This window comes from Gopherus flavomarginatus, chromosome 2 (genome assembly GCF_025201925.1).
Source record: "Gopherus flavomarginatus isolate rGopFla2 chromosome 2, rGopFla2.mat.asm, whole genome shotgun sequence".
Lineage (NCBI taxonomy): Eukaryota > Metazoa > Chordata > Testudines > Testudinidae > Gopherus > Gopherus flavomarginatus.
Window position 1 is genome coordinate 92,988,370 of NC_066618.1, and position 23,823 is coordinate 93,012,192.

The 23,823-nt window shown below is 42.1% G+C and overlaps 1 protein-coding gene across 1 annotated transcript in view; it reads left to right on the top strand.

Annotated features, from left to right (window-relative positions):
• EEPD1 (endonuclease/exonuclease/phosphatase family domain containing 1) overlaps window positions 1-23,823 on the top strand; it is an 85,946-nt gene that overhangs the window by 56,713 nt on the left and 5,410 nt on the right. The window contains exons 3-5 of the mRNA XM_050937726.1: window positions 13,485-13,595; window positions 17,893-18,027; window positions 19,449-19,581. Coding sequence (XP_050793683.1) covers window positions 13,485-13,595; window positions 17,893-18,027; window positions 19,449-19,581 — 379 coding nt within the window. The remainder of the gene's footprint in view (window positions 1-13,484; window positions 13,596-17,892; window positions 18,028-19,448; window positions 19,582-23,823) is intronic.

Here is a 23,823-nt window from a genome sequence, read left to right on the forward strand (position 1 = left end):
GTAATTAGGAGCCTATATAAGAAAAAGCCCCAAATATCGGGATATCTGGTCACCGTACCCACAACGCAGGTGGGATGGTCCAAGAGGCACTGTGCGTTGGGTGCTCCCCATTGGGTGGTGTAGCTCCATGCCACATCTTTCTCTGACGTTTGTGCCAAGTGCATGACCAAGCCTGTTGTGACTGTAGTCTGGATTTGAGCTAAGCACGCCACAGGTAAAATAAGCCCACAAAATTCCAGGTCAAGGAAGAACAAGGAACAGTGGACACACTCTAGGGTGACCAGACAGCAAGTGTGAAAAATCAGGACTGGGGTATGGGATAATAGGGGTCTATATAAGAAAAAGCCCCCAAAATTGGGACTGTCCCTATAAAATCGGGACATCTGGTCACCCTAACACACACTTGCTGCTGACCATATGGTTTTTCTTCAGAGGGGTAGAAATAGTCTATGGAGCCCTTATTCTGTCCTTTTTGGCTGACCTTATTGGACAAGATAGTGGGAAAAGAGGTGAAGGCGAACAGCTCTAAGCCTAGTTTTAGATAGTTAGTTGTTGTTTTTTTAATTTACATAGCAGCAGGAGCAGCATAATGTCAAGCTAAATCAGCTTTTAGCTGTCTAAATGGATTAGTAATGCATTCACTCTGTATGGGGAGCCAATGACCATTAGGACTGTTCAAACAGCATTTTGTGCGATTAAAGTACCGAAGGTCGGTTCTTAAATGTAATCAGTAGGGGGGAGGGCAACAGAGGGAGAAGACAGAAAACCCTGCCCTTTTCTTTTCCTCCTCATAAAAATGTATTAGCAACTGTCTTCTGTTCCAGCAAAGAATCATTGTCACATCAAGACTCTGCCTGAGGATTAAAGTTGTGGAAAATACATATAATCAGAAAGGAGGGGATAATAATATGAAATTTGTGAGGAAACTGGTTTCTTCATGTAGGCTGAAGTCTTTTGAAGCTAGTAGATTAGAATATATTCTCCTGATAATAAGCACCCCAAAGAAATAATGAAATATGATTAAATCTGTTTTCATGACTTTAAGAAGTATAACACAATGTATTGTAAAATGAGAAATCTATGGAGGAATGTGGAAAAGGGTAAACATTTGTGATGTGGGAGAAAACTGTTTTTGTATATTTTTCCTTTTTAGAGCAACTTTCCTGAAATTGCTAAAATCAGATCAAAATAGTTTCCCACTTCCCTCTGAGCTTTTTTCTTCTGTCTTAATTACTGTCACATTTTATGTGGCAGTATGATTTTTATCCCTGCCCTGGAAACATGTCAGTACAATTTTAAGAAATCCTTCTTCAGATAAGTTTCTTTTTACAGATCCTTTTTCCTTTGGGCTTGCTCAGTGCAATGCTCATGGCAACAAGAAGGTAAATAGATTCCGGGGAAACCAGATCATGGCAAATCGATAGAGCTTTATTATTTTTTTCTCACCATTGAACAGGAAACTAATTCTTCTCTTTTTATCTTGTTCTTCAGAGGGAATTTCTCCATTTGGCTTGCAAATTAGGGGCCAGATTCTGATAATCTGACTGGCCTTGAGTAGTCCTATTGATTCCTCGATGATTAAAGTACTACTCGAGGTGAGTAAGGGTATCAGAATCTAGCATGAAGGTCTTGATCCCGCTCCACTGAAGTAAAATGGGAGTTTTGCAATTCATTTCAGTGACAGCAGGAGCAAGCTATAAGTGCACAAGCTGGAGAGATTGAGTGTCTTCCACTCCCATTGACTTCAGTTGCTGATCACATTGTAGGAACAAGCCTCAAAGGAATATCCTTGAAAGTGAAGTTCCCTTTAACATCTGTTGCATACCGTATGGTTTCATTGAGCAGTTTCAGAATAATAGTGGGAAATGGAGTGTACATATACCTTTGATAAACATACAGTAGTTTCCTTTGTAGTAGGTTTGACTTTCTTCTTAATATTTGAAGCTATGTCCAGGTTGGCACATTTGTAATAAGTTTTCTGAATATTCTGATGCGGTTTTATTGCTCTAACACAGTGTTTCCCAAACTTGGGACGCCGCTTGTTTAGGGAAAGTTCCTGTGGGCCAGGCCAGTTTGTTTACCTGCTGCATCCGGCGTCCCAAGTTTGGGAAACACTGCTCTAACAAGATCGCTAATAGGATCTGTCATAAACAGATAGTTAAGAGTTAATGTCTCTTTTACCTGTAAAGGGTTAACAAACAGTGACCTGCAACACCTGACCAGAGGACCAATCAGGAAAAAAGATACTTTCAAATCTCGGTGGAGGGAAGTCTTTGTTTGTGTTTTTTGGGTTTTGCTTTATTCTCTCTGGGCTCTGAGAGTGACCACACGTACCTACAGGCTCTCTAATCTTCTATTCCAATGTTGTAAGTATAAAGGTAGAAAGGCGGTATAGTCTTTTTATTTGTTTTCCTTTATGTGCAAATGTGTATTTGGCTGGAAGTATTTTAAATTGTATTTCTATTGGAGGAGGCTATTTCTCCAATTTCTTAAGCTGACAGACCCTGTAACTTTTTACCATCTAAATTGCAGAGGTAGACCTTTTACTTTTTTTCTTTCTTTTTATTAAAAGTTTTGCTTTTAAGACCTGTCTGATTTTTTTCCCCTTGTTGAGGCTCAAGGGAATTGAGGCTGTACTTAACAGGGAGGGAGAAGGAAGGGGAAGGGTGGAATCCCTTTGTTTTGGATTCACGGAGTGTGAATCTGTCTCTCTCTCCAGGAGACCTAATTTCTCTGTGTTGTGATTCAAGGGGTTTGGATCACAGTAATCTTCCAGGGAACCCAGGGAGGGGAAGGCTAACAAAGGCAATGGTGAGGAAAGGGGTTTACTTTCCTTGTGTTATGATCCAGGGGGTCTGGGTCTTGGGGGTCCCCAGGGAAGATTTTGCGGGGGATCAGAGTGTATCAGGCACTCAAATTCTTGATTGGTGGCAGCTTATCAGATCTAAGTAGGTAATTAAGCTTAGGGGAATTCATGCTAGTACCCATATTTTGGATGCTAAGGTCCAGAATTGGGAAAGATACTATGACAGGATCCCCCAAGCATTCATGTATTCTCTGGAAGAATGTGTACAAAGAAATACAAAGAGAGATATTGTACTGTAGTTTCTCTGAAGGCCAAAATGGTAGCAGATTAAAACTTTTCCTTCCTTTCCAGAAACAACAAACTATTTAATTTTGAGGGCGTCATGTTCTTGCTAAAGCCAAGTAAATGAGTGAACTGTTTTATAACTGAGTTCAAGGATTCATTTCTTATAAGAACTCTTCGATGAAAAGATCCCTTTGTGATCATGAGGACACTCCCTTTTTTCTGCTGTATCTAGATATTTAAGTAGTCTTGTTATTTATGATTATGCTGATTTTTTTATGCATAAATCAGATCAAAACATTGATTTATTTGAAAGTAATTCAAAAATGACTTGCAATATTTAGTTACTAATCTTCAAAGCTTCTATGAGCGAACAAAATTATCTGCATTTGTTGGAAACACATGAAATTATGAACAGTGAAGCCATTTTTATCATGAGTTTTATTAGGTGTTTTTTCTAATAGTTTCAGCTTCTGGAGTCATGTGATTACACGAGTATCTCAGCTTTCATTAAAAAAAAAAAGGGAAAGTAAGCTTCTAACCCTCATGGTTGTGGAAGAAAGCTTGAAAAAGTGAGCTCTAAAGGCCCCCAAAGCAGAAGGCAGCACATAAAACAATACATTTTGCTCATGACTTGGGGGGTAAGAGGGGCATGATTCATGTTTTTGAATGCTTGGGATTGGCGATAGTATAAATAAGAGCATAAATACGTATGACAACCTTGCCTTTCCTTTTCTCCCACACCTCCTATTAAAACTCCAGAATTCTCTGTGATTTTTTGCTGGGAAGAGGAAGCTTTTACTGCAGCTTCCCAACAACCATGGTAGATGGATGGCTTCACTTCACATGGATGGCAGTAATCTTACATTGTTGTCCTTTTGCAGCTGATTACTGCCCAACCCTTGAATTCTAAAGGAATTTGTTCAGACCTCTTTCCTCATCATGCAGCAGGCTCCACTCCTCATATTGGGCTTGATCCTGCATAATTTAAATCAATGGGAGCTTCACCATGAACTTCAGTGGGTACAGCACCAAGCTAATTTAGAGCAAAATTCTCATATTTTCCCTGTGCGTGTATACATGTGGCTCTCCCATCAGGGAGCAGAACAGCAGTGTAGATCTCCAGCATGCACACAGGAGAGGAGAGTTTTGCACGAAATCACAAACTGGTTGAGAAATACTTTCCAGTCTGTTTTGACTGCAGGTAGTTAATAATTTTGTGGTTCCTTTGGCACTGGCACATAACGCTTACAGGGCATAATTATATTATGTTTTCTCTTCATTGCTGCATATCACTGTCCTGCACCAAAGATAATACACTTCTGTCTTTTTTTTTTTTTTTTTAAGATCTGTAAGAATATTTTCTTTACATAAATAATAAATTTGTTTAGAATGAAGCTAGGAAAACACAAATGAACGGTCTGAACTGTTACCCAAGACTTCTGTGTTTAAAGGACAGACACAGGACTATTTTTGTAGACTAATCTTTTTTAAATCAAATCTTCAAAGATAAAATGTGTAATATCTGACAGGAAATTACAAAGGAGGCTTCTGTGAAGTAATTGTGGTGAGTTTTTGCTCTGTGTTCCCATACCAATTAAAACTCACTATCCGGTTTTCCAAAACATCAGCTGAAGGAGGAAAAGCAAATAATTTGGGATTTTAAAAAACCTAGATCTTTACATAAACTGATCAGGGTCAAGTACTTTAAGTTCATAAGTGGAAATAGGCTACTGTATAGTAAATAAGGATTGTACAGTAACATAACAAAGGTATACTATATGTTCCTTCAGCAGTGAGCACAGTGATTTTAGAAATCATGCAGGCACCATAAATGAGTATTGCAGCAGCTGCAAGAGTGCTTCACATTCTAATCTGGTTCATTTTAACTAGTACTCAGCACCTAGAAAATCTCTGGAACAACACTGTGATCCACAAAGCCTGAGTTAGTGGCTTAGACTCCAAATAACTATGAATAGGGAGAGAGAGAGATCCCTAAGAATGTGATCTACAAAAGCCGGCACACTCTGTGGGGAGCTGCCTAAGCTAGCCAGTGGGAGATGCCAACGAGAGGATTGTGTCTTAAGCCCCAGCCTCCTCACAGAGATAATTGCCTATCTCTGTTAGCGATCCACAGATGGGAACTCCACACTTGGAGTCTGGTGGCTGAAGTGTGTAAGTCACTTTTTTGTGAGAATGAGTTAGGCATCTGCCTCACACCACACCAAATGGCCAGAGGAGGAGGTGATGACCTTATAACATTTAACCTAGAGGTTAGAGCACTCACTCGGGATGGGAGAGAGCCATGTTCGATTTTTCCCTCTTCTGGCAGGCCGGGAGAGAGGATTTGAACAGGATTTCTCATCTGTCAGGAGAGCACTCAAGCCACCAAACTATGGGATGTTCTGCTGGGGGCTCCCTCAATCTCTGCTGTTGAAACTGTTCCACTCTGGATTGATTATGAGAGTCATTGGGCCAGAGGGAAAGAGAGTAAGACTGACGCTGCAGTCCAGTGGTGAAGGCACCCACCTGGAAGATGGGAGTTCCAGGGTCCAGTCCCCTAACTCCATTGATTCGTTCATTATTTATCCACAATGGAGCAGCTTCAGCAGGGAGAGACTGAGGGAACCCCATGTAAGAATATCTCATAATTCAGTGGTTGGGGCACTCTCCTGAGAGGTTGGAGACCCCTATTCAAATCCTTGCTCCCCACTAGGAAGAACACAGAATGGAACCTGGGTCTCCCACATGCCAGGTGAGCACTTTAGCCACTGGACTAAAAGTTTTAAGGCGGTGCTTTCACCTCCTCCTCATGCCAGATTTTGAATGAGACCCAATCTGGTAGGCTTCCTCTGAGCTCACCTACTGGATTGGGCTCTGTGGGCAAGAAAGGCAGCCGAACACCTATTCTCCCATGTTTCATGGATCACCTTAGGCAGGAGAGATGCTTCTGGACACCTAGAGGGAGGTAGCAGTACAATGCCCAGAGGCAGAAACTTAGGCACCTGGAGAACTGTTACTGTAAAAACCTCGTTCCCAAGTCAGTTTAGGGACCTACAGAGTTAGGCAACATCCAAGTGGAAATTGTGTGACTCACAGCGCGTCTAGGTCTGAGGGTGAGACACTTAGGTACCTTTGTGGAGCTGCGCCTCAGGACCTGATTTTAGGCCCTGGCTTTCACTTCTCCCCAAACACATGCATGCTCACTTGAACAATTCAAATAACTGTGTACATGCTAATGTTACAGTCTGCATCCAGGACAAGTGGGTTTTGCAGATGCAAATTCTTAACACTTCTGTGGTCACAGTTGTTAAAGTGCGCTTGCAGGTATGCATAGACGCAAAGTGAGGGTGGGTGTGTGGAGTGGGTGAAGTCTGAAAATTCACAAGACAAGACTGGTTAAAGGCCCAGCTGAATGTCTAGTGCTGAACTGCTCTGTCTCAGTTCCACAGTCTGTAAAAGGGTTCTTTGGTGCATGAATTAGTTAATGTTTATGAAGTACTTTGAAGATGAAAAGAGCTATTTAAGGGCTAAATATTATTAGTTGTTGTTTAGTACTAGTATTAGGAGAAAGAAATAAAGAAGCAGACATAGGAAGCCTATCCAAAGCTACAGACCCAATTCAAACTGAAGAGCAGAGAATAGGAGGGTCACACTGACATGGCAAAGCAGGTAGAAAGGCAAAATGAGGCACAGTCAAAGTTCACATAAGGGTTTGGTTTTATTTGGTTTTGGTGATGGTCTCGCTTTCAACTTATTTTTTCTTTAAACTTTCTTTCATTCTTGCATTTTTCTCTGAACTTGTATAACCCTCAGTTCCTAAAACCCACAAGGCTGTTGGTATCTCTCTTTAATCTAGTTATACAACTGAATCAAGAATGAAAGGTAGAAAGCTTTTTTTCCAAAACATACCTATTCATGTGTCTGTGATTGGAAACTGATTTTATGTGGTTTTCTGCTCTTTTTTGTAAATAGCTAATAATTAGTTTTTCGTCAGGCCCAAAGAGTGTCTCTTAATTTTTAACATCCTTTATGCAATATCAATATTTAAATTAGTGAAAAACCATTAAACGACCATTAATAAAGTCTCCCTGAAAAGGACTAATTAAGTAGCCATCTATAAAACACAATACTTCAGCAAACGAGTCCTAATTATATACATGCTTGTATGGTTCCCATCAATGCGGTATGCGAGTACCTCCCAAACACTAACGTATTTATCCACCCAAACACTGTGGTATTAATCCCATTGTACAGAAGGGAAATTGATATGGATAGGGAGAAAGTAACTTGCCCAGGTTCCACTATGTCAGAGAGAAATTTAATGTAGATGTGTTGAATCCCCATTAGTGCTTTAGCCATGAGGGCCCATTCCTTTCATCCAGCAGGTGTATGGTTTGGTTGTAGAATAAGCAAGATGACATTAAAAGGTATGATGCTCCTGTGCCCGCATCTTGTACAGTGGCTTGTGCCTAGGCAAAATGGATGTAAAATGCAATCAGTCTGCATAAAGGAGTGGTCAATTCTGATTTGGTTGCATTTTACATCCACTTTATACTTACTTTGCACTAGTGCAAATGACTGCACAAGGTACAGGACAATGGAGAATCACTGAGGCGCATAATGTCTGGCCACGTATCTAGCTGACGATTGGACAGAAAAGCAAAAGAAAACCCTACCTCTTTTCTCCTCATCACAAAAGTTTTCTAGCAGCCTCATGTTTGATTCTCAAGGGGAATAGATGTCAAATCAGGACACTCATAACTGAAAGTGTGAAAAAATATATTCAAGAAAGGGAGAACCTTAAGCCACTTTCTCTCCTCCCAGTTGTCTAGGTCACAGGCTCAGTTGTGGCGCACCAACCCTAGCTGTATCCTTCACATCACTCTTTTTTCTTGGACTCCAAGGTAGCTCAGACAGGGCCACCCAAAGGGGGGGTGCAATTTGCCTCAGACCTTCAGTGTTGCTGAAGACGCAGAGCGACTGAAGGGCCCCCCACTGCCGAAATGCTGCCAAAGACCCGGACCGCCGCCGGGTGAGTATAAGCGGCGCAGCTCCCCCGCTTTGCCCCAGACCCCCTGAATCCTTTGGGTGGCCCTGAGCTCAGATGAGAACTACAGGTGTGTTGCTTTGATTAGGTTTTCTTGTTGGGAGCGGATTTAAACTCCACTCCTGAATGAGAACAGTTGAGAAGCGAACAGGACATGAACACAAAGTTTAAGCTGGAGCCACTGTCAAGCTAAAATTTATAGTGGCTCCAGGGGCAACAGGAAATGTAGCAACACAACGAGAGGCAGGGAAGGGGAAATGGAGGAAGAAACCTGGGGAAGGATAAATTAGAGACTGGATTAGAAAAGAGTTATCTCTGGGTGATCTTATGAAACAATGTTCACACTTCCTTTTTGTTGTATCTTCTAAATCTTTAAGCCTATCTGAAATAAAAATCTCGTGTTTCAGAGTGGAAGCTGATTGCCAGAAGCATCAGGAAGAGAATTATTTTCCGTAGACAGAATCGCACAATTAACAAAGCATATTTTAGGTCTCTCTTGTTTACCTTCCTCTGAATATGAAGCACACAGCACAGTACTGGCTGCTGTAGGAGGCAGGATATCGAATTTGGTGGTCTGTTCGTGCATAGCACATCCTGTGTCCTTGCCTAACATGGTAAAACATTTCATTGATTGGTCAAGCTCTCCTTTTCAGATACCACAATCACAGCAGTCCTTCAGAGCCCTCGGACTTCATGGACTTCAAGTGTCTCTCCCCACATCTCTCAACCCTCTCAAAATAAAATCTGCTCTACCTCTGCTAATGTTGTTCTTCTTAAAATACACCTCTACTCTGCTATAACGCGGTCGTGAGGAGCCAAAAATCCCTACTGCGTTATAGCTGAAACCCCATTATATTGGGGTAGGGGCAGCAGGGCTCCGGTGGTGATTTAAAGAGCTCCAGCCGCTGTGGGGAGCCCCAGGCCCTTTAAATTGCCGGCAGAGCCCCACTGCCACAGCCACAGGGTAGTGGCGATGGCGCTCCAGCGGTGATTTAAAGGGCTCTGGGCTCCCCGCAGCAGCCGGAGCCCCAGGCCCTTAAATTGCCAGTGAGCCCCGCTGCTGCAGCCCCAGGGTAGCGGTAGTAGGGCTCCGGCGGTGATTTAAAGAGCTCCAGGCTCCAGCCGCTGCAGGGAGCCCGGGCCCTTTAAATCGCTGGCGAGCCCCACTGCCACAGCCCTGGGGTAGCAGCAGCAGGGCTCCAGCAGGATTTAAAGGGCCCGGGGCTCCCTGCAGCAAACAGACCCCTGAACCCTTTAAAGCACCGCCCGAGCCCCACTGCCGCCGCCCCAGAGTGGCGGCGGCAGGGCTCCAGCAGTGATTTAAAGGGCCCGGGGCTCCCTGCAGCAGCCGGAGCCCCAGACCCTTTAAAGCGCTCCTGGAGTCCCACTGCTACCGCGCTATACATGAACCCGTGTTATATTGGGTCGTGTTATAGCGGGATAGAGGTGTATCTGAAATCACTGGCAATTGATGATATAGATTTAATATGTATTTCCTGTGCCCCTCCTTCTAAATGTATTGATTTGATTCCATTTAACAATTATATCTACACTTAAGAGAACACATCTCTAGGGATTAGCCACTTATTTCCCCCTCACTGCCCTGCTTTCCTCCAAAAAAACAAAACAAACAAACAAAAAACTATTTAAACTATTATCCATCAAGCAACTTTTAAAAAAATCTATAGAAAAATGCATATGCAAAGGCATTTTTAAAAAAGAATATTTATTCCCTACCATTCTCTCTCTCTCTTTTTTCTTTTTTAAGTGAAAGCAAGGTCAGCACTGCTTTAGTAAAGTATGTTGCTATTTACATTTACTGTAGTGCCCTTTTGGTTCAAAAGCCTCTATGGGAATTTAACAAACTGGACAGCTAATTGCTTTGAGCACCTTTTTAAAGTTCACACTGATTACCACATGGAAGTGTGTTGTGCTGTGTTAATGGGCTTGCAGCAGAAGTCTCTTGAAATATTTTTTTTTCCTTTTCAGCCTGTATTACGCATTTGTGTCTGAAATTTAAGGATCCTTCCAACGTGGAAGCACGTGCTAACAACAAATAACATATCCGCACGCTACTTTATAAAAACCCCAAGCTTTGTTTTCTTGGGTCATTTGTGGTTCCCATATGGCTCGGTTTATCTTGGACAGCACCCTCTTTTCTGAGACAGAAAGTCTATCTTTGCCTCAAACAAGCACTGGGCTCAGCCTCGTTCCCAGTGCTGATACTGCAGAGCAATTTTTGGCAGGGTGTGTGGCATTAGCGATCTATCTTTGGAGAAGATAAACCAAAGTCCTCTCTGTTTGTTTCTGGTAAGAATGGAAGTTAACCCTGGAATCCTGTGAGACAGGTTCTGAGGTCAGTTTATGAGTCACCAAAGCTTGCATAACAGTGCTGTATTAATAAACACAATGTCACTTTTAGCTCTTTACATGGATCGGTTATTCTTGTTGGTCAACGGGAACAAAAATTGATGATTTGCATCTGTAGTAATGACATGTTAGGTGAAATATTAGGAAAACTTGGAAAGGAGCAAACTGCCAAGGGTAGTTGTACAGTCACTATTATGGGGTACATTCAAGGTTATGCTCAATATGCATCCATGGGTTCAGAAATGAAACATATCCTAGTATAGTGTGGTGGATGGAGTATACCATTGCTGAACCCCTTGACTTCCCTTCCAAACTTAATAATCCTGGTTTACTACAAGCTTTGGGAAATCTGGATTCTGAAAGGTGCCAAAGGAAAAAAAAAAAAAAAAAAAACAAAAAAAACAAATTCTGTTCTATTGCTCTCTTTATAAGGAGTTTATTTTTATGAGGGTTTTGCAAAGCCTGAGGCATCCTTTGATCAAGAGTTTTGTATTAATGTTTCTTGCCCATCTAAAGGACTCTAAACTCAGTGGTTTGAGCATTGGCCTGCTAAACCCAGGGTTCTGAGTTCAATCCTTGAGGGGACCATTTTGGGAACTGGGGTAAAAATCTGGGGATTGGTCCTGCTTTGAGCAGTGGGTTGGACTAGATGACCTCCTGAGGTCCCTTCCAACCTTGATATTATGTAATATTAAAAAATGGATTTATCACAGATCTAATTTAAATTGGAGAATGAATAAGGGATGCAGGTTTTTTTCATGTGGACCAAGCACTTACCTGTATATTTGTATTGTAAAAAGTGAAGCCTAATGTACTTTGATATTGGATTTTGTGGGCAGGACAGCATGAATTGAGAAATGCCCTTCTTCACTTGAGCACAGAGATGACCTAAAGCAAGCAAGCTGAGAGAATTTCAAAGTTTGTGTGCCTTCTCCACTGGAAAAGGGGCACAAGTCAAGATCAGCTTGTTCAGAGCAAGTTCTCAAACCTCTCTGATTATATCCCAAATGCATTGTTTTTGGGTTTTTTTGAGGAAGAACTGTGTGATCTTTTGCTCCATCCACTTTGTTTGAGCACACTTAAATCGTAGTCTTGTCAGATCAATTTGCTGGAACCAAAATCTTAGTACTAGTTGAATGCAGGTGCTCTTTTCAATAATGGATATTTTATTTTTTATTTAATACTGTCAGGTTCTGACCTGCTCTTCCAGACCCTTGCAGCATAAAGATAGGTGAATTCCTTGTTTAGATTTATAATAGAACTTTTATCTCCAACAGTGTTTTTGTTTTATGATTTAAATTATTAAAATACTGAAAAACTTATTTAGACAAATTAATTTTTGGTGCAAACCCAATGGAATTGCACCACAAATTCTTATTTATTATATTTAATTGTGTTTATTATTAGGGACCAACCAAGAATGGGGCCCCATTTTGTTAGGTACTGCGTGTACCTTATTGTTTTGTTGATTATCTCAAGTGTGATTAGGGTAGTCCTTATATATGGAGATATACCTAGCTCATAGAGCTGGAAGGGACCCCAAAGAGTCATGCCCCCTGCCTTCCCAAGGCAGGACTAAGTACTGATTTTGTCCTAGATCCCTAAGTGGCCCCCTCAAGGATTGAATTCACAACTCTGGGTTTAATAGGCCAATGCTCAAACCACTGAGCTATCCCTCCCCTCTGCTTCAAGCTATAATAAAGGAACGCTAATAATATAATATATTTATACAGCACCTTTTCATGAAAAGCCCTAGAGCCCTTTACATCTCAGCCCAATTACAAAGATATATCAAACACTTCAACTCTTAATTTAGAAACTAAAAGTGACTTGGCCTTCTACATACAAAAAGGTTGTTGGATTGAATAGTCCTGGGGCATAGACACTAAAAGCTTGAGCATCAAATGTGTCTAAATTATATACAAGGCAGTCCATCAAGTCTGCAGGTTCTGACCTTATTTAAAAAAAAGAAAGAAAAGAAAAAGAAATAGGTATGAGAATGTCAGAAAATAGTAAGTTGGGAAGATATTCAGTGTTATTCTGAACCACAGCCCCAACCCAACCCTGAGCTCCATACAAGAGACCTGTACACCTCCACAGAAGCCCATTGAAGCTGGTAAACCTCTGTATGGTCAGCATTGTCTGTCTGCACTGCTCAATTTGCAGTATTGGAGCTCTTTGTTGCTTTTAACTTAGTTCTTTGTTTTGGTGTGACATTCAGGATGCAAGATTTCACCTAAAGAGAACTCTTCTCAAGGAAAACATTGGTGTTTTTGCAGAACAATATACCACAAGAGTGCAGAGGGGCTGGAACAGGACATGGGTCTGGCCCTGCGATTATGTCCTAGATGGAGTTATAATCATTGGAAGCAGGCACAAAAGGAATTCTTTTCACATATAACAAGCTTGGCTATTACTTTTTACTGAGAATGATGATTAGAGACTTTCAAATACTCTTAACTCCTTATAGTTCACTAAAAGGACTGGCGCTTTGAATAAGTTAACTTGAGGGTCAAATGTTTTAAATAAGAAGTTATAATTATAGCATCTACAAAGTTCTGAAAATGTCAAAGTGAGTTTAAGTTAGTGCAGAATTTGGCTTAGTGTTCCTTTTATGCAAACTGTCACAGAGGTTAACATTTCAGAGTTTCTGTAATGTGCTAGTGACGTGCACTTGTTCTCTCTGTTAACAAGCTTCCTTTCCAGGGCTTGGTCAAGCTGTTGCTGTATCAGAACCCAGGGGCCAGATCCAGAGCTGGTGTAAATTGACATCACTCCATTTAAGTCAAGGGAGATGTGTCGTTTTACACCAGCTGAGGAGCTGGCCTCACATCCGTAGATGGCGTGTGTTTAATATTTCAATAGAGGTTATTATTTGTCATCTCCACTATGTCTATTATTAATACTGGCTGCTTTACTCTTGTTTGGGGAGGGGGGAGAGAAACTCTCTACAAAGCTTTTTCTTTTCCTTTGCAGTTTTGTATGGAGTTGAACCAGCCAACTCTGCCAAACATCCGCAAATGGAAGGGCCCTAGAGGATGCTGGAAGGGTGTTGTTTCCGAGAAACCTTCAGGCGAGCTACATAAGGTAGATTAATCCCCAAAGCTTGACCTTTTACTTAATTTTGTTTTGCTCAAGCCAAGGACATATTTTTAATTTGGGCCAAAGCATTCTGCAATTTTTTTGCAGGGGGGGTGGGGCGGCAAGATTTACAATTTTCTCTTCTGTTTTGAGCTGACTCTCCTTATAGTATTTGATTTTACTTTTGTCATTGATTTTTTCAAAGAGTGATTTTTCTTTCTGTGTAGCCAGGAATCAAGGAAAAATATATATTTAAAAAAGAAGTGTGTGTAGCAAAGGCCACACAATAGGATAAGAAGATAGTCCTGCAGTCTGCATGCTGAAATACTGAAGTACTTCCCGAGTACTATTCTGCTAGTCAGCTAACCTTGTTCCATGATAAAATGTTGGCTGGAAGTTAGTAATGTTTTCAGTTTTCTTAGTTTGCAAATTAAGACCTCACAGAGAATCTGTTCAGTGCTCTTTTGTCCTCTGGAAAAGTAGCTTACGTTCTATGTTCCAGAAACTGTATCTTACATATATTTAAAGTACACTGTGGGCATTGTTAAAAAATAAACACAGGACTGCAATGTTACTTTTACTGCAGCACTTCCTATATTTAGAGTGTGTATTGCAGTAAAATATTTCTCCTGTAATGTAATAACAATTATTTATTGGCACCCACCACTGTGGACAATATACAAAATATATTTACACTGAGCTAGATTCTGCAAGCCTTCCTGAGGCTAAGTAGTGCCTTACTCTTTGAGAAGCTGTCTCATTTATTCCAGTGAGACTGCTGAGGAGTAAAGTACCCTTCAGTATGCCAGGATCTGGTCTCTTGTTATTAAATATAATTTGCATAACACTTATAATTGTATAGTTCTGCACCCATCATGTCATGAAGATGAGACATGTCCTCATGGAAGGAAATCAATTGTTTGTGCAAGGGGATTATTTTCAGTCTATTCTGGGTATTGTTTTTATGAAACAGATGGCAACGATTTTGTCCCATTAAAAACCTCATTACAGTACTGAAAAAAGAATCCACAGCTTCATTTTTCTCCTCCACATATGAATCATGTTACTATTCAAGTTTGTTCATGGCTTGTTGTGACAGTTGTTGGGTGCTGTCATGGTTTTGAAGTGGAAGCTAAAGGAAAAAAGAAGCATTTCCTTTGCAAATTAGACACAGCTACTGGGACTAATCGAAAAGCCACATAAGCAACATAGGAAATGTATTCTAGCAATCACTGGAAACACGTTGATGCTTTTTAATAGGGATGTCAAGCAATTACAAAATTAATCGTGATTAATCGCGTTGTTAAACAATAATAGGATACCATTTATTTAAATATTTTTGATGTTTTCTACATTTTCAAATATATTGATTTCAACTATAACAGAATACAAAGCGTACAATGCTCACTTTACATTTATTTTTATTACAAAAAACAAAAGAAATTATATTTTTCACATAACCTCATACAAGTACTGTAGTGCAATCTCTGCGATGAAAGTGCAACTTACAAATACAGATTTTTTTTTTGGTTACATAACTGTACTCAAAAACAAAACAGTGTAAAACTTTAGCACCTACAAGTCCACTCAGTCCTACTTCTTGTTCAGCCAATTGCTCAGACAAGCAAGCTTATTTACATTTGCAGGAGATAATGCTACCGCTTCTTGTTTATAATGTCACATGAAAGTGAAAACAGGCATTTGCATGGCACCGTTGTTGCCACTGTCGCAAGATATTTATGTGCCAAATGCGGTAAAGATTCATATGTCCTTTCATGCTTCAACCACATACCAGAGGACATGTCCATGCTGATGACGGGTTCTGCTCAATAACGATTCAAATAGTGCGGACCACATATTCATTTTCATTATCTGAGTCAGGTGCCACCAACAGAAGGTTGATTTTTTTTTCTGGTGGTTTGGGGTCTGTACTTTCTGCTTCATAGTGTTGCTCTTCCAAGACTTCTGAAAGCATGCTCCACACCTCATCCCTCTAAGATTTTGGAAGGCACTTCAGAGTCTTAAACCTTGGGTCGAGTGCTGTAGCTATCTTTAGAAATCTCACATTGGTACCGTCTTTGCGTTTTGTCAAATCTGCAGTGAAAGGGTTCTTAAAATGAACAACATGTGCTGGGATATCTTCTAAGACTGCTATAACATGAAATATATGGCAAAATGCAGCTAAAACAGAGCAGGAGACATACAATTCTCCCCCAAGGAGTTCAGTCACAATTTTAATTAACACATTATTTTTTTAACGAGTATCATCAGTATAGAACCATGTCCTCTGGAATGGTGGCAAAGCATGAAGGGCATATGGCTGTTTAGCATATCTGACACGTAAATACTTGCAATGCTGGCTATAAAAGTGCCATGTGATTGCCTGTTCTCACTTTCAGTTGACATAAATAAGAGGCGGGCAGCATTGTCTCCTGTAAATGTAAACAAACTTGATTGACTGAATATGAAGTAGGACTGAGTGGACTTGTAGGCTCTAAAGTTTTACATTGTTTTGTTTTTGAGTGCAGTTATGTAACCAAATAAATAAATCTACATTTGTAAGTTGCACTTTCACAATAAAGAGATTGCACTACAATACTTGTGTGAATTGAAAAATGCTATTTCTTTTATCATTTTTACAGTGAAATATTTGTAATCAAAATAATATAAAGTGAGCATAGTACATAGGGCCAGCTCCACGGTTTTTGTCGCCCCAAGCAGCTCAGAAAAAATAAGCAAAAAGCCGTGATCGTGATCTGCGGGAGCTCTACCCCTGCCACTTCAAAATTCCGCATCAGGTCCTTCAATCTGAGAGGGAGTGAGGGACCCGCTGCCGAAGAGTCGGACATGCCACCCCTTCCCTGTGGCCGCCCCGAGCACCTGCTTGTTGAGTTGATGCTTGGAGCCAGCCCTGACTATATACTATATTTTGTGTTGTAACTGAAATCAATATATTTGAAAAGGTAGAATAACATCCTAAAATATTGAATAAATTTCAATTGGTATTTTTTTGTTTAACAGTGCAATTAAAACTGCGATTAAATGTGATTAACTCAAAAAAATTAATCGCCTGAGTTAACTGCAATTAATCGACAGCCTTACGGTTTAAGTTTTAATGTGAATACATAACAGTACCTATTTGGGTGCACAATGAGCTAATCCATTTTAAGGTATTTTTATCCCTTGGTTGGAAAATGCCGTTTCTACTCTCTGTTGCCAGATTCACCACAGCATTTGATGGGTGGGAAATAGGAAGCCAAAGAGTTATGCTAATATTCATTTGCCAGATGAAATAGTTGTGGTACTATTTTAAAGGTTTTAAGCAGTCTTTAACTGAGCTAGCAAAGAATTTTAGTTAATCCTAATGTCTTCTTACAAAGCCTGTGGAAATATAGCACAGTGGATGCTGCTTTTTTATTGCATCCGGGAATGGAAAGCCATTTCTACGACTGGCTTTAGCTAGGATTCATTTGGAAGGAGGTGTTTAAAAAAGGTCAGGGAGAGCCAGAGGGGTGTGTGCGTGTGAGAAAGAAAGACAGACAGACAGACAGTAGTGAATCCAGCAAGAGCTCCTGGAGATATTATATCTAAATCAGAGTCGTCTCCTAGAATACCCAGGGAACCAATCTCAGACTTGCCCATACTATACCCTTTGAAAGGATGCATCTTACACTGCTACCAGCCCATACCGCATGCAGCCATATTACCAGTGGAATAGTTGAGGAAGTTTATTAAATTCAGAGACTGTTGACTAAATGTAGCAGTGCTGTAAGTTACATGGGCCTCAGCTGGCCAGAAGACGGGTACAGGCGGCTGTAAGTCGTTCAAAGCTGTGTAAGTTCAGCCCTTGGTGTAAGCAGTTTTCATTGAGGTCAGTGGAAGTTGTGGCTGAAGTGCCTTGCCACATCTGGGCTGAATTTGCCATGGAGCATTCTTTTTAGGGTGTTGTGGACATGAATTCAAGTGACTGGGTGGAGGAGCTGTTTTACTCTCACGCTCTCCTGTTTGTAGCTTTGCTCTTCCTCCTCCTCCTCGCCTGGCATGTGTGGTAAGTTAAACTCATTCTGCGCCTCCACTGAATGCTAAATCAGCACAGGTTGCCCCGCATTGCCATGTGTCTCGTTTTCTGAACAGCTTATGCCACCATTGATATTACTGAATTTGAACCATAGACGCTGGTGGGAGTGACACGCTCCAGGCTGCGTTGGGCTGAGTGTAGCCTTGTGTGTGAGTCATGGAAGGAAGGGAACGGTGTCACAATGTTTCAGCTTTTGTTACCAGCTTTTTCCCTTTTTAATTGTAGGGTGTCGAATATTCAGGCTTCCTCTGGGACACGACAGCTGGCATTGAGCTGAAGGATGCCTCCTCCCAGGAAAATGCACACACTAATGGCAATGGGAAACATGCCTACCCTCACCCTTACCTTGCACATTTCAAGGTAGTGGAATCATGTTGAGTTTACCTTTTTAATTATGCTTCTGTAAAAACGTTTTAGATAGAAAATCTAAAGGAGCAACATTTCCTTTTTAGTGACTAAAAGTTGCTTGGCCTTTAATGGAGGCCAATACATTGACCTGTTGTATCATAAACAAAGCAGCTTACTCTGACTGTGATAAGGCATTAGCAGGCCTTATCCCTCTGTACTGAAGAGATGAGAGCGAAGGCCCTTCTGCTTCCATGGACTGGGGGTAACAACAATCAGCAGGTCTCAGCAGCATGGACAATGGTGTGGAATAGGCATGCTGACTCTCTGCTTTGCTCTACTTCTTTATCAGCCCAGGGGGAGCACCTCCACTCCGCAGGCTATGCATGGTGGGAAGAGAAGGTTGGGGAGAATCTATATATGGCAGTGTCCTCTTTAAACTCCATGGGAAATGTTGTTCCACCTTCACCTTTTGAGGGTGGGGCAGGTCCAGTAGAAACGACCACAGGACCAGTGCAATTATGCCATAAACTCTGGAAGGAGTATGAGAAGCAGTGCAGAAGCACAGGGGCTCCAGTAGTCCTGAGATCTGCAGTCTGAGCTCCCCGATGCCTGCAGGGGACGGGTCAGGCTCAAATCTTTCCCTTAGTGGAGAACTGTAAAGTCAGTTCCACCAGTGAGACCTTACAAAGTTTCTAAGCTCTTTCACTGGGAGAGCCCTTTTAGGAGTGTCAACAAACTCTAGAAGCGTTATCTGTCTGAAATGGGGTTCTGACCTGTGTGTCTGTATGTGTGTGAACACAAGAGACCAAGTGTCAACTTGGTGCACCTGCCTTCACATAAAATAAACTGGGATACAGAGGGATCATGGTTTGTGACTATGATGCCTTTGATAATATTTGAAATGACCTTTTTTGTACATATTAGAAATCAAAATTAGAGCAATTTAGGGATACTACTGCTTGCTTTTTACACACACCAGATGGTGATCTGAATACCAGCTGCTAAGTACGTGTGCGCTGGGCAGAGAGACCAATGAACAATTTTCATCAAGGAGTTGCGTTTGGTCTCTGTGACATTTTAGTACTGGTCATAATACGGGATAATTAATATGTGTAATAACTGAACGAAGTTGGCATTATGTGTATTTTCAGTAGTAACGTGTGTTGTGTCGGTACACAAAGTAAAGAATCTTACTGCTTATGAAAAGCCACTTGCTTCCCGAGGCCTGAAAGGATAGAACTATATTGCAACTAGAGCTGAAGAATGTCTGCCCTGTACTTTTAAAAGAAAAGAAAAAAATAAATCATACCCTCATCCAGGTGACCAGTCCCAAGTGCTAAATACATGTGCTCTACGTGTGAGAGACGACATGAAAAGCTTATGCCTTTGTGAACCATCCTGATCCTTTCTTTATGTTGTTTTCTCCTTTTTAGATTGGAATGAATGATCTAACACTGGTTAACCTTCATCTGGCCCTGTCACCATTAGCAGGAAAGAATACAGAGAAGAATCATGATAGCCACAAATTAGCAGCCTTTGCACAGACTCTGCAAGAAACACTGAAAGGTATGACTTTATTTTTATCCAAGGATATGCACACAGGTCAGCTTATCTAATACAACTGATCTAAAATTAAGACCCACATCAACTTTATATTCTCACCATCCCCATTTCAGTTTAAAAGTTCTGAGCTATTTCCATCCCATGAGTTTCTCAGTATGGCTTTTAAGGCATGAGCTCCTTGGTACTAGGACTATCTTATTGTGCTCATTGTTGATCCTTAACAATTGCCAGTAATTAATATGGGCCTGATTCACTTTACACTGGTTTCCCATTGATTTATATGGAATTATTTTGTGATTGTTAGCAAAGCACTATTCATAGAATATCAGGGTTGGAAGAGACCTCAGGAGGTCATCTAATCCAACTTCCTGCTCAAAGCAGGACCAATCCTTACACATATTTTTTGCTCCAGATCCCTAAATAGCCTCCTCAAGGATTGAACTCATAACCCTGGGTTTAGCAGGCAAGGCTCAAACCACTGAGCTATCCCTGCCCCCCAAGAAATCAATTTTCCCTGCCAGTGAACAATCCACCCAGAGCCACTGACAGCACAAGGGGGAGGACCCAAGCTATACACCAACGTCCCATTTTAGAGTTCACTCTCACTACCCTAGTATAGCTCTTTCCATGTGAAGTAAGCTGGGGAAGGTATACAGGTAATAGAAACAAGTGTTCCAGGTAAGGCTTGAACTCATAACCTTTGCACTAACCACTGCAGGTGCTTGATGCCAATGGAATACTCACATGCTTGAAGTTAAACACATGCTAAAGTGCTTTGCTGAAATGGGGCTTATGTGATCTCAGAATCAGGACTGGTGATTTTTCACACATAAATTGCTTGTATACACTTACTTCAGAGTATTTTTGTAACTGCTTTGGAAAAAAAACAGTGCATCTCTCAAATCATTTGTTGCACATTTAAAAAGAAGAATAAGAAAGCCAAAGCCTAAATTGTTGTAAATGCAGAGTACCGTATATACTCGTTCATAAGCCGAATTTTTTTAGTAAAAAAGTGAAGCACCAGAGAAGGGGATTGGCTTATGAATGAGTATTGAGAGGGAGAGGTGGGACACAGCCCCTCCCCACAACAGAGGGAGCAAGGAGAGGCAGCACAGCCAGCAGAGACAGAAGGGAAAAGGCAGGGCCAGAGTCTCTTTGCTTCTGGCCACACTGCTATCCCCTCAGCCTCTGAAGCAGCTGCAGCTCCGGGGCTGGCAGGCTGCAGCCGTGCCACTCGGCCCATCCCCCAGAGCAGGCTGCAGCCATGCCACTCAGCCCTGCCCCCCAGAGCAGGCTGTGGCTGCGCCACCTGGGCACTGGGGCACTCTGCAGCTGTGCTGCCTGGCGCACCCCGCTGAACATGCTGCAGCCGCACTGCCCAGTCTGGCCCACTGGAGCACTCCGGGAGAGTGTGGGGGTCCTGGGCAAGGGGTGGGGTCACATGGGGGTGGTCACAGGGGTTACTCCCCTGACTCCCAGCTTCTCCCCTCCCCCCCAAAAAAATTTCCCCACTCCGCCAGGGTAAGCAGATGGCGCGCTGAGACACTTTGTTTACTTAGATTTACCTCCGTGCCTGCAGACGCTTGAGGTAAACAAACCATCTCGGCCCACCAGAGGCTTATCCTGATGGCCCGGGAGCCAAAGTTTGCTGACCCCTGAATTATAGGGTTGGCTTATGAACGAGTTATAAAAAATTTCCATTTCTACTTATCCATCTTGGGGGTCCGGCTTATAAAGGAACCAGCTTATATATGGTATATACAGTAATTCCACTGACAGCATGTAAATCAGAGTAGATTTTGGCATGTATATGAATATGTATATGAATATGTAATTTAATAAAGAGAAGCTTGACTCTGTCCCACTTCTGATAACCTGCCTGCTTCCTGTCTGGGTACTTGTAGGTTGGGCTCAAACAGTTTCTTAATGAGGCTAAGCAGTGATTTTCCAGCACTTATTGTTTTTGATATTAGGGCTCCTCATAGGAATAGGGGTAGGGAAAGTGAGCATGTTGTTTGCTGTTTAACAAAGACCAAACAGTTACAAGGTTACGTATGTGATGATTTTCAGTTTGGCCCAGTTTTGCGAGGTCAGTCATATGAAGAGTTCAGAATCAATACCAATCTCCTATTCCCGGAGAGGTGTGAGTAGTTTTTATGCACACTCTCTTGTTTTCCTTTGAGCTGCAAGATGTCAGTCAAGGCTGTTTTTAAATTGTACTGTGTTAAGTATTTGTTCACATAATTTGAAAGGATTCTTTAAAAAAAAGGATCGTTTATGTAACACACCTGGGCCAAATTCAGACGTGGCATAACAAGATACAGCTTCATTGAAGCCAGTAGAGTTGCACCCACTTACTCTGGGTTTGAATTTAGGTCGTCTTCTTTAGAGTTTCAGTTTAGTTCTGTTTTCACTTATTTTAACCTGAGTTTAATATAAGAATGGCCATGCTGTGTCATACCAATGGTCCTTCTGGTTTGGAGCATTACAGAGGAATGGTACTGTTGAGTTGTGTTCAGTTTTTCACCTAAACCAGGAATTCAGACTCTTTGGGTATGGCTACACTTGCAGCTGTACAGCGCTGGGAGTTAAGCCTGTCTTCGTACAGCTGAGTAGGGAAAGCGCTGCGATCTGTCCACACTGACAGCTGACAGCGCACTGTCATGGCCACATTTGCAGCATCTGCAGCAGCATTGGGAGCGGTGCATTATGGGCAGCTATCCCAGCGTTCAAGTGGCTGCAACATGCTTTTCAAAAGGAGGGGTTGGTGGAGTGTGACAGGGAGCGTGGGGGAGAGAGAGAGAGAGAGAGAGAGAGAGAGAGAGAGTGGATTTTTGGAGCCGACACTGTGTCAGCTCCCTGCCTTGCAAGTTCCGACCCCTTCCACATGCCTCTCTCACTCACTGAAAGCAAACAGCAGCTGTTTGTTTCCTAACAGACCAGATAAGCAACCTCGCTGAAATGGACCTTCCCCCTCCTCCCGCCGTGCTGCTTCTCTCCTCAAGAAAACACTAGCTGTGTTCCAAAGGGAGCCCCCCTGCCTCTGCTCAGTCACAGCAAACAGTAGCTGTGTTTGGGTTTTTGATAAGCAGCTCCAGGATCCCAGAGTTCACAACAAAACAAAAGCGGAACCGTCACTTAATAGGATTATGGGAAGCTTCCGGAGGTCAGTCACCGCCGTACTAAGATTATTCCCTATTTACACTGGCACCCCAGCACTGCAGCAGCAGCGCTATTCTCTTTATTCCTCTCGGGGAGGTGGAGTACAAGCAGCGCAGTAGCCACGGAGATACAGCGCTGTATGTGCCTTGCCAGTGTGGATAGGGAGTGAGTTACAGCGCTATAAAGCCACCAACAGTGCTGTAACTCTCAAGAGTAGCCAAGGCCTTTGTCTTGTATCAAGACTGCCATGTATCTTCTCCAAACTTACAGCACACAGGTCCTCATTCGCGAAGGAATTGAAGCACAAGCATAACTTTGAGCCTAAATCGGGCTGAATTCAGTCCCACTGAAGTCAATGAGATGACTCGTGCTCTATTTCCTTCCTTTTATCAGGCTATAATATGTGGATAGTAAAGACAGGATTTCACTGGGATACTCGAGTCTGTCACTTAGTTTATGAGTTAAAATGAAGTGAAGTGGGACTTTAAGGAAAACTTTTCTGCTTTCAGACTCCTTTTGTGAACAAATGGCAGGTTTGTCGTCTTGCACACGTGTGACGTAGTACCTGTGTACTGGAGGAAGCTAGTTATTAAGCATATCTCCCCCATGGAGCACCCTGGGTCCTCAAGAGCAATAGAGTGTCCTTGTTCCTCCCTCATCCGTGACCCTATGGTCTTAGGCCAGTGAGCCCTGGATTCTTTGTGCTTTTCCCTCCGGGAGCGATTGAGAGGCTGTCTCTCCTACAGCTGCTAGGAGTTGACCCCATGCACCCAGCTCCCTTTTTTCCTCTCAAACACTGTGCCTGTCTCAGTTCAATGCACAAGTCTGCGTGGTCCCACCCATATACAAGCCATCCTGGGCCTGCAGTTGGTTGTCCTAATATGTCAGTCGGACTCCATGCCCAGTACTCCCCCTCTCCCTTGCTGGCCTAGCCCCCATAGGCTGTCCATGTATTGGGTGCCCAGTTTAGACAGATCTTTGAGGTTCTGGGAGGGTACTTCTTTCTGGAACCTCCTCATAGGTTCCCTGCTCCGTGTCATGCCCTTCCATCACTTCCTTCAAGATGAGGTCAGGTCTTACTCT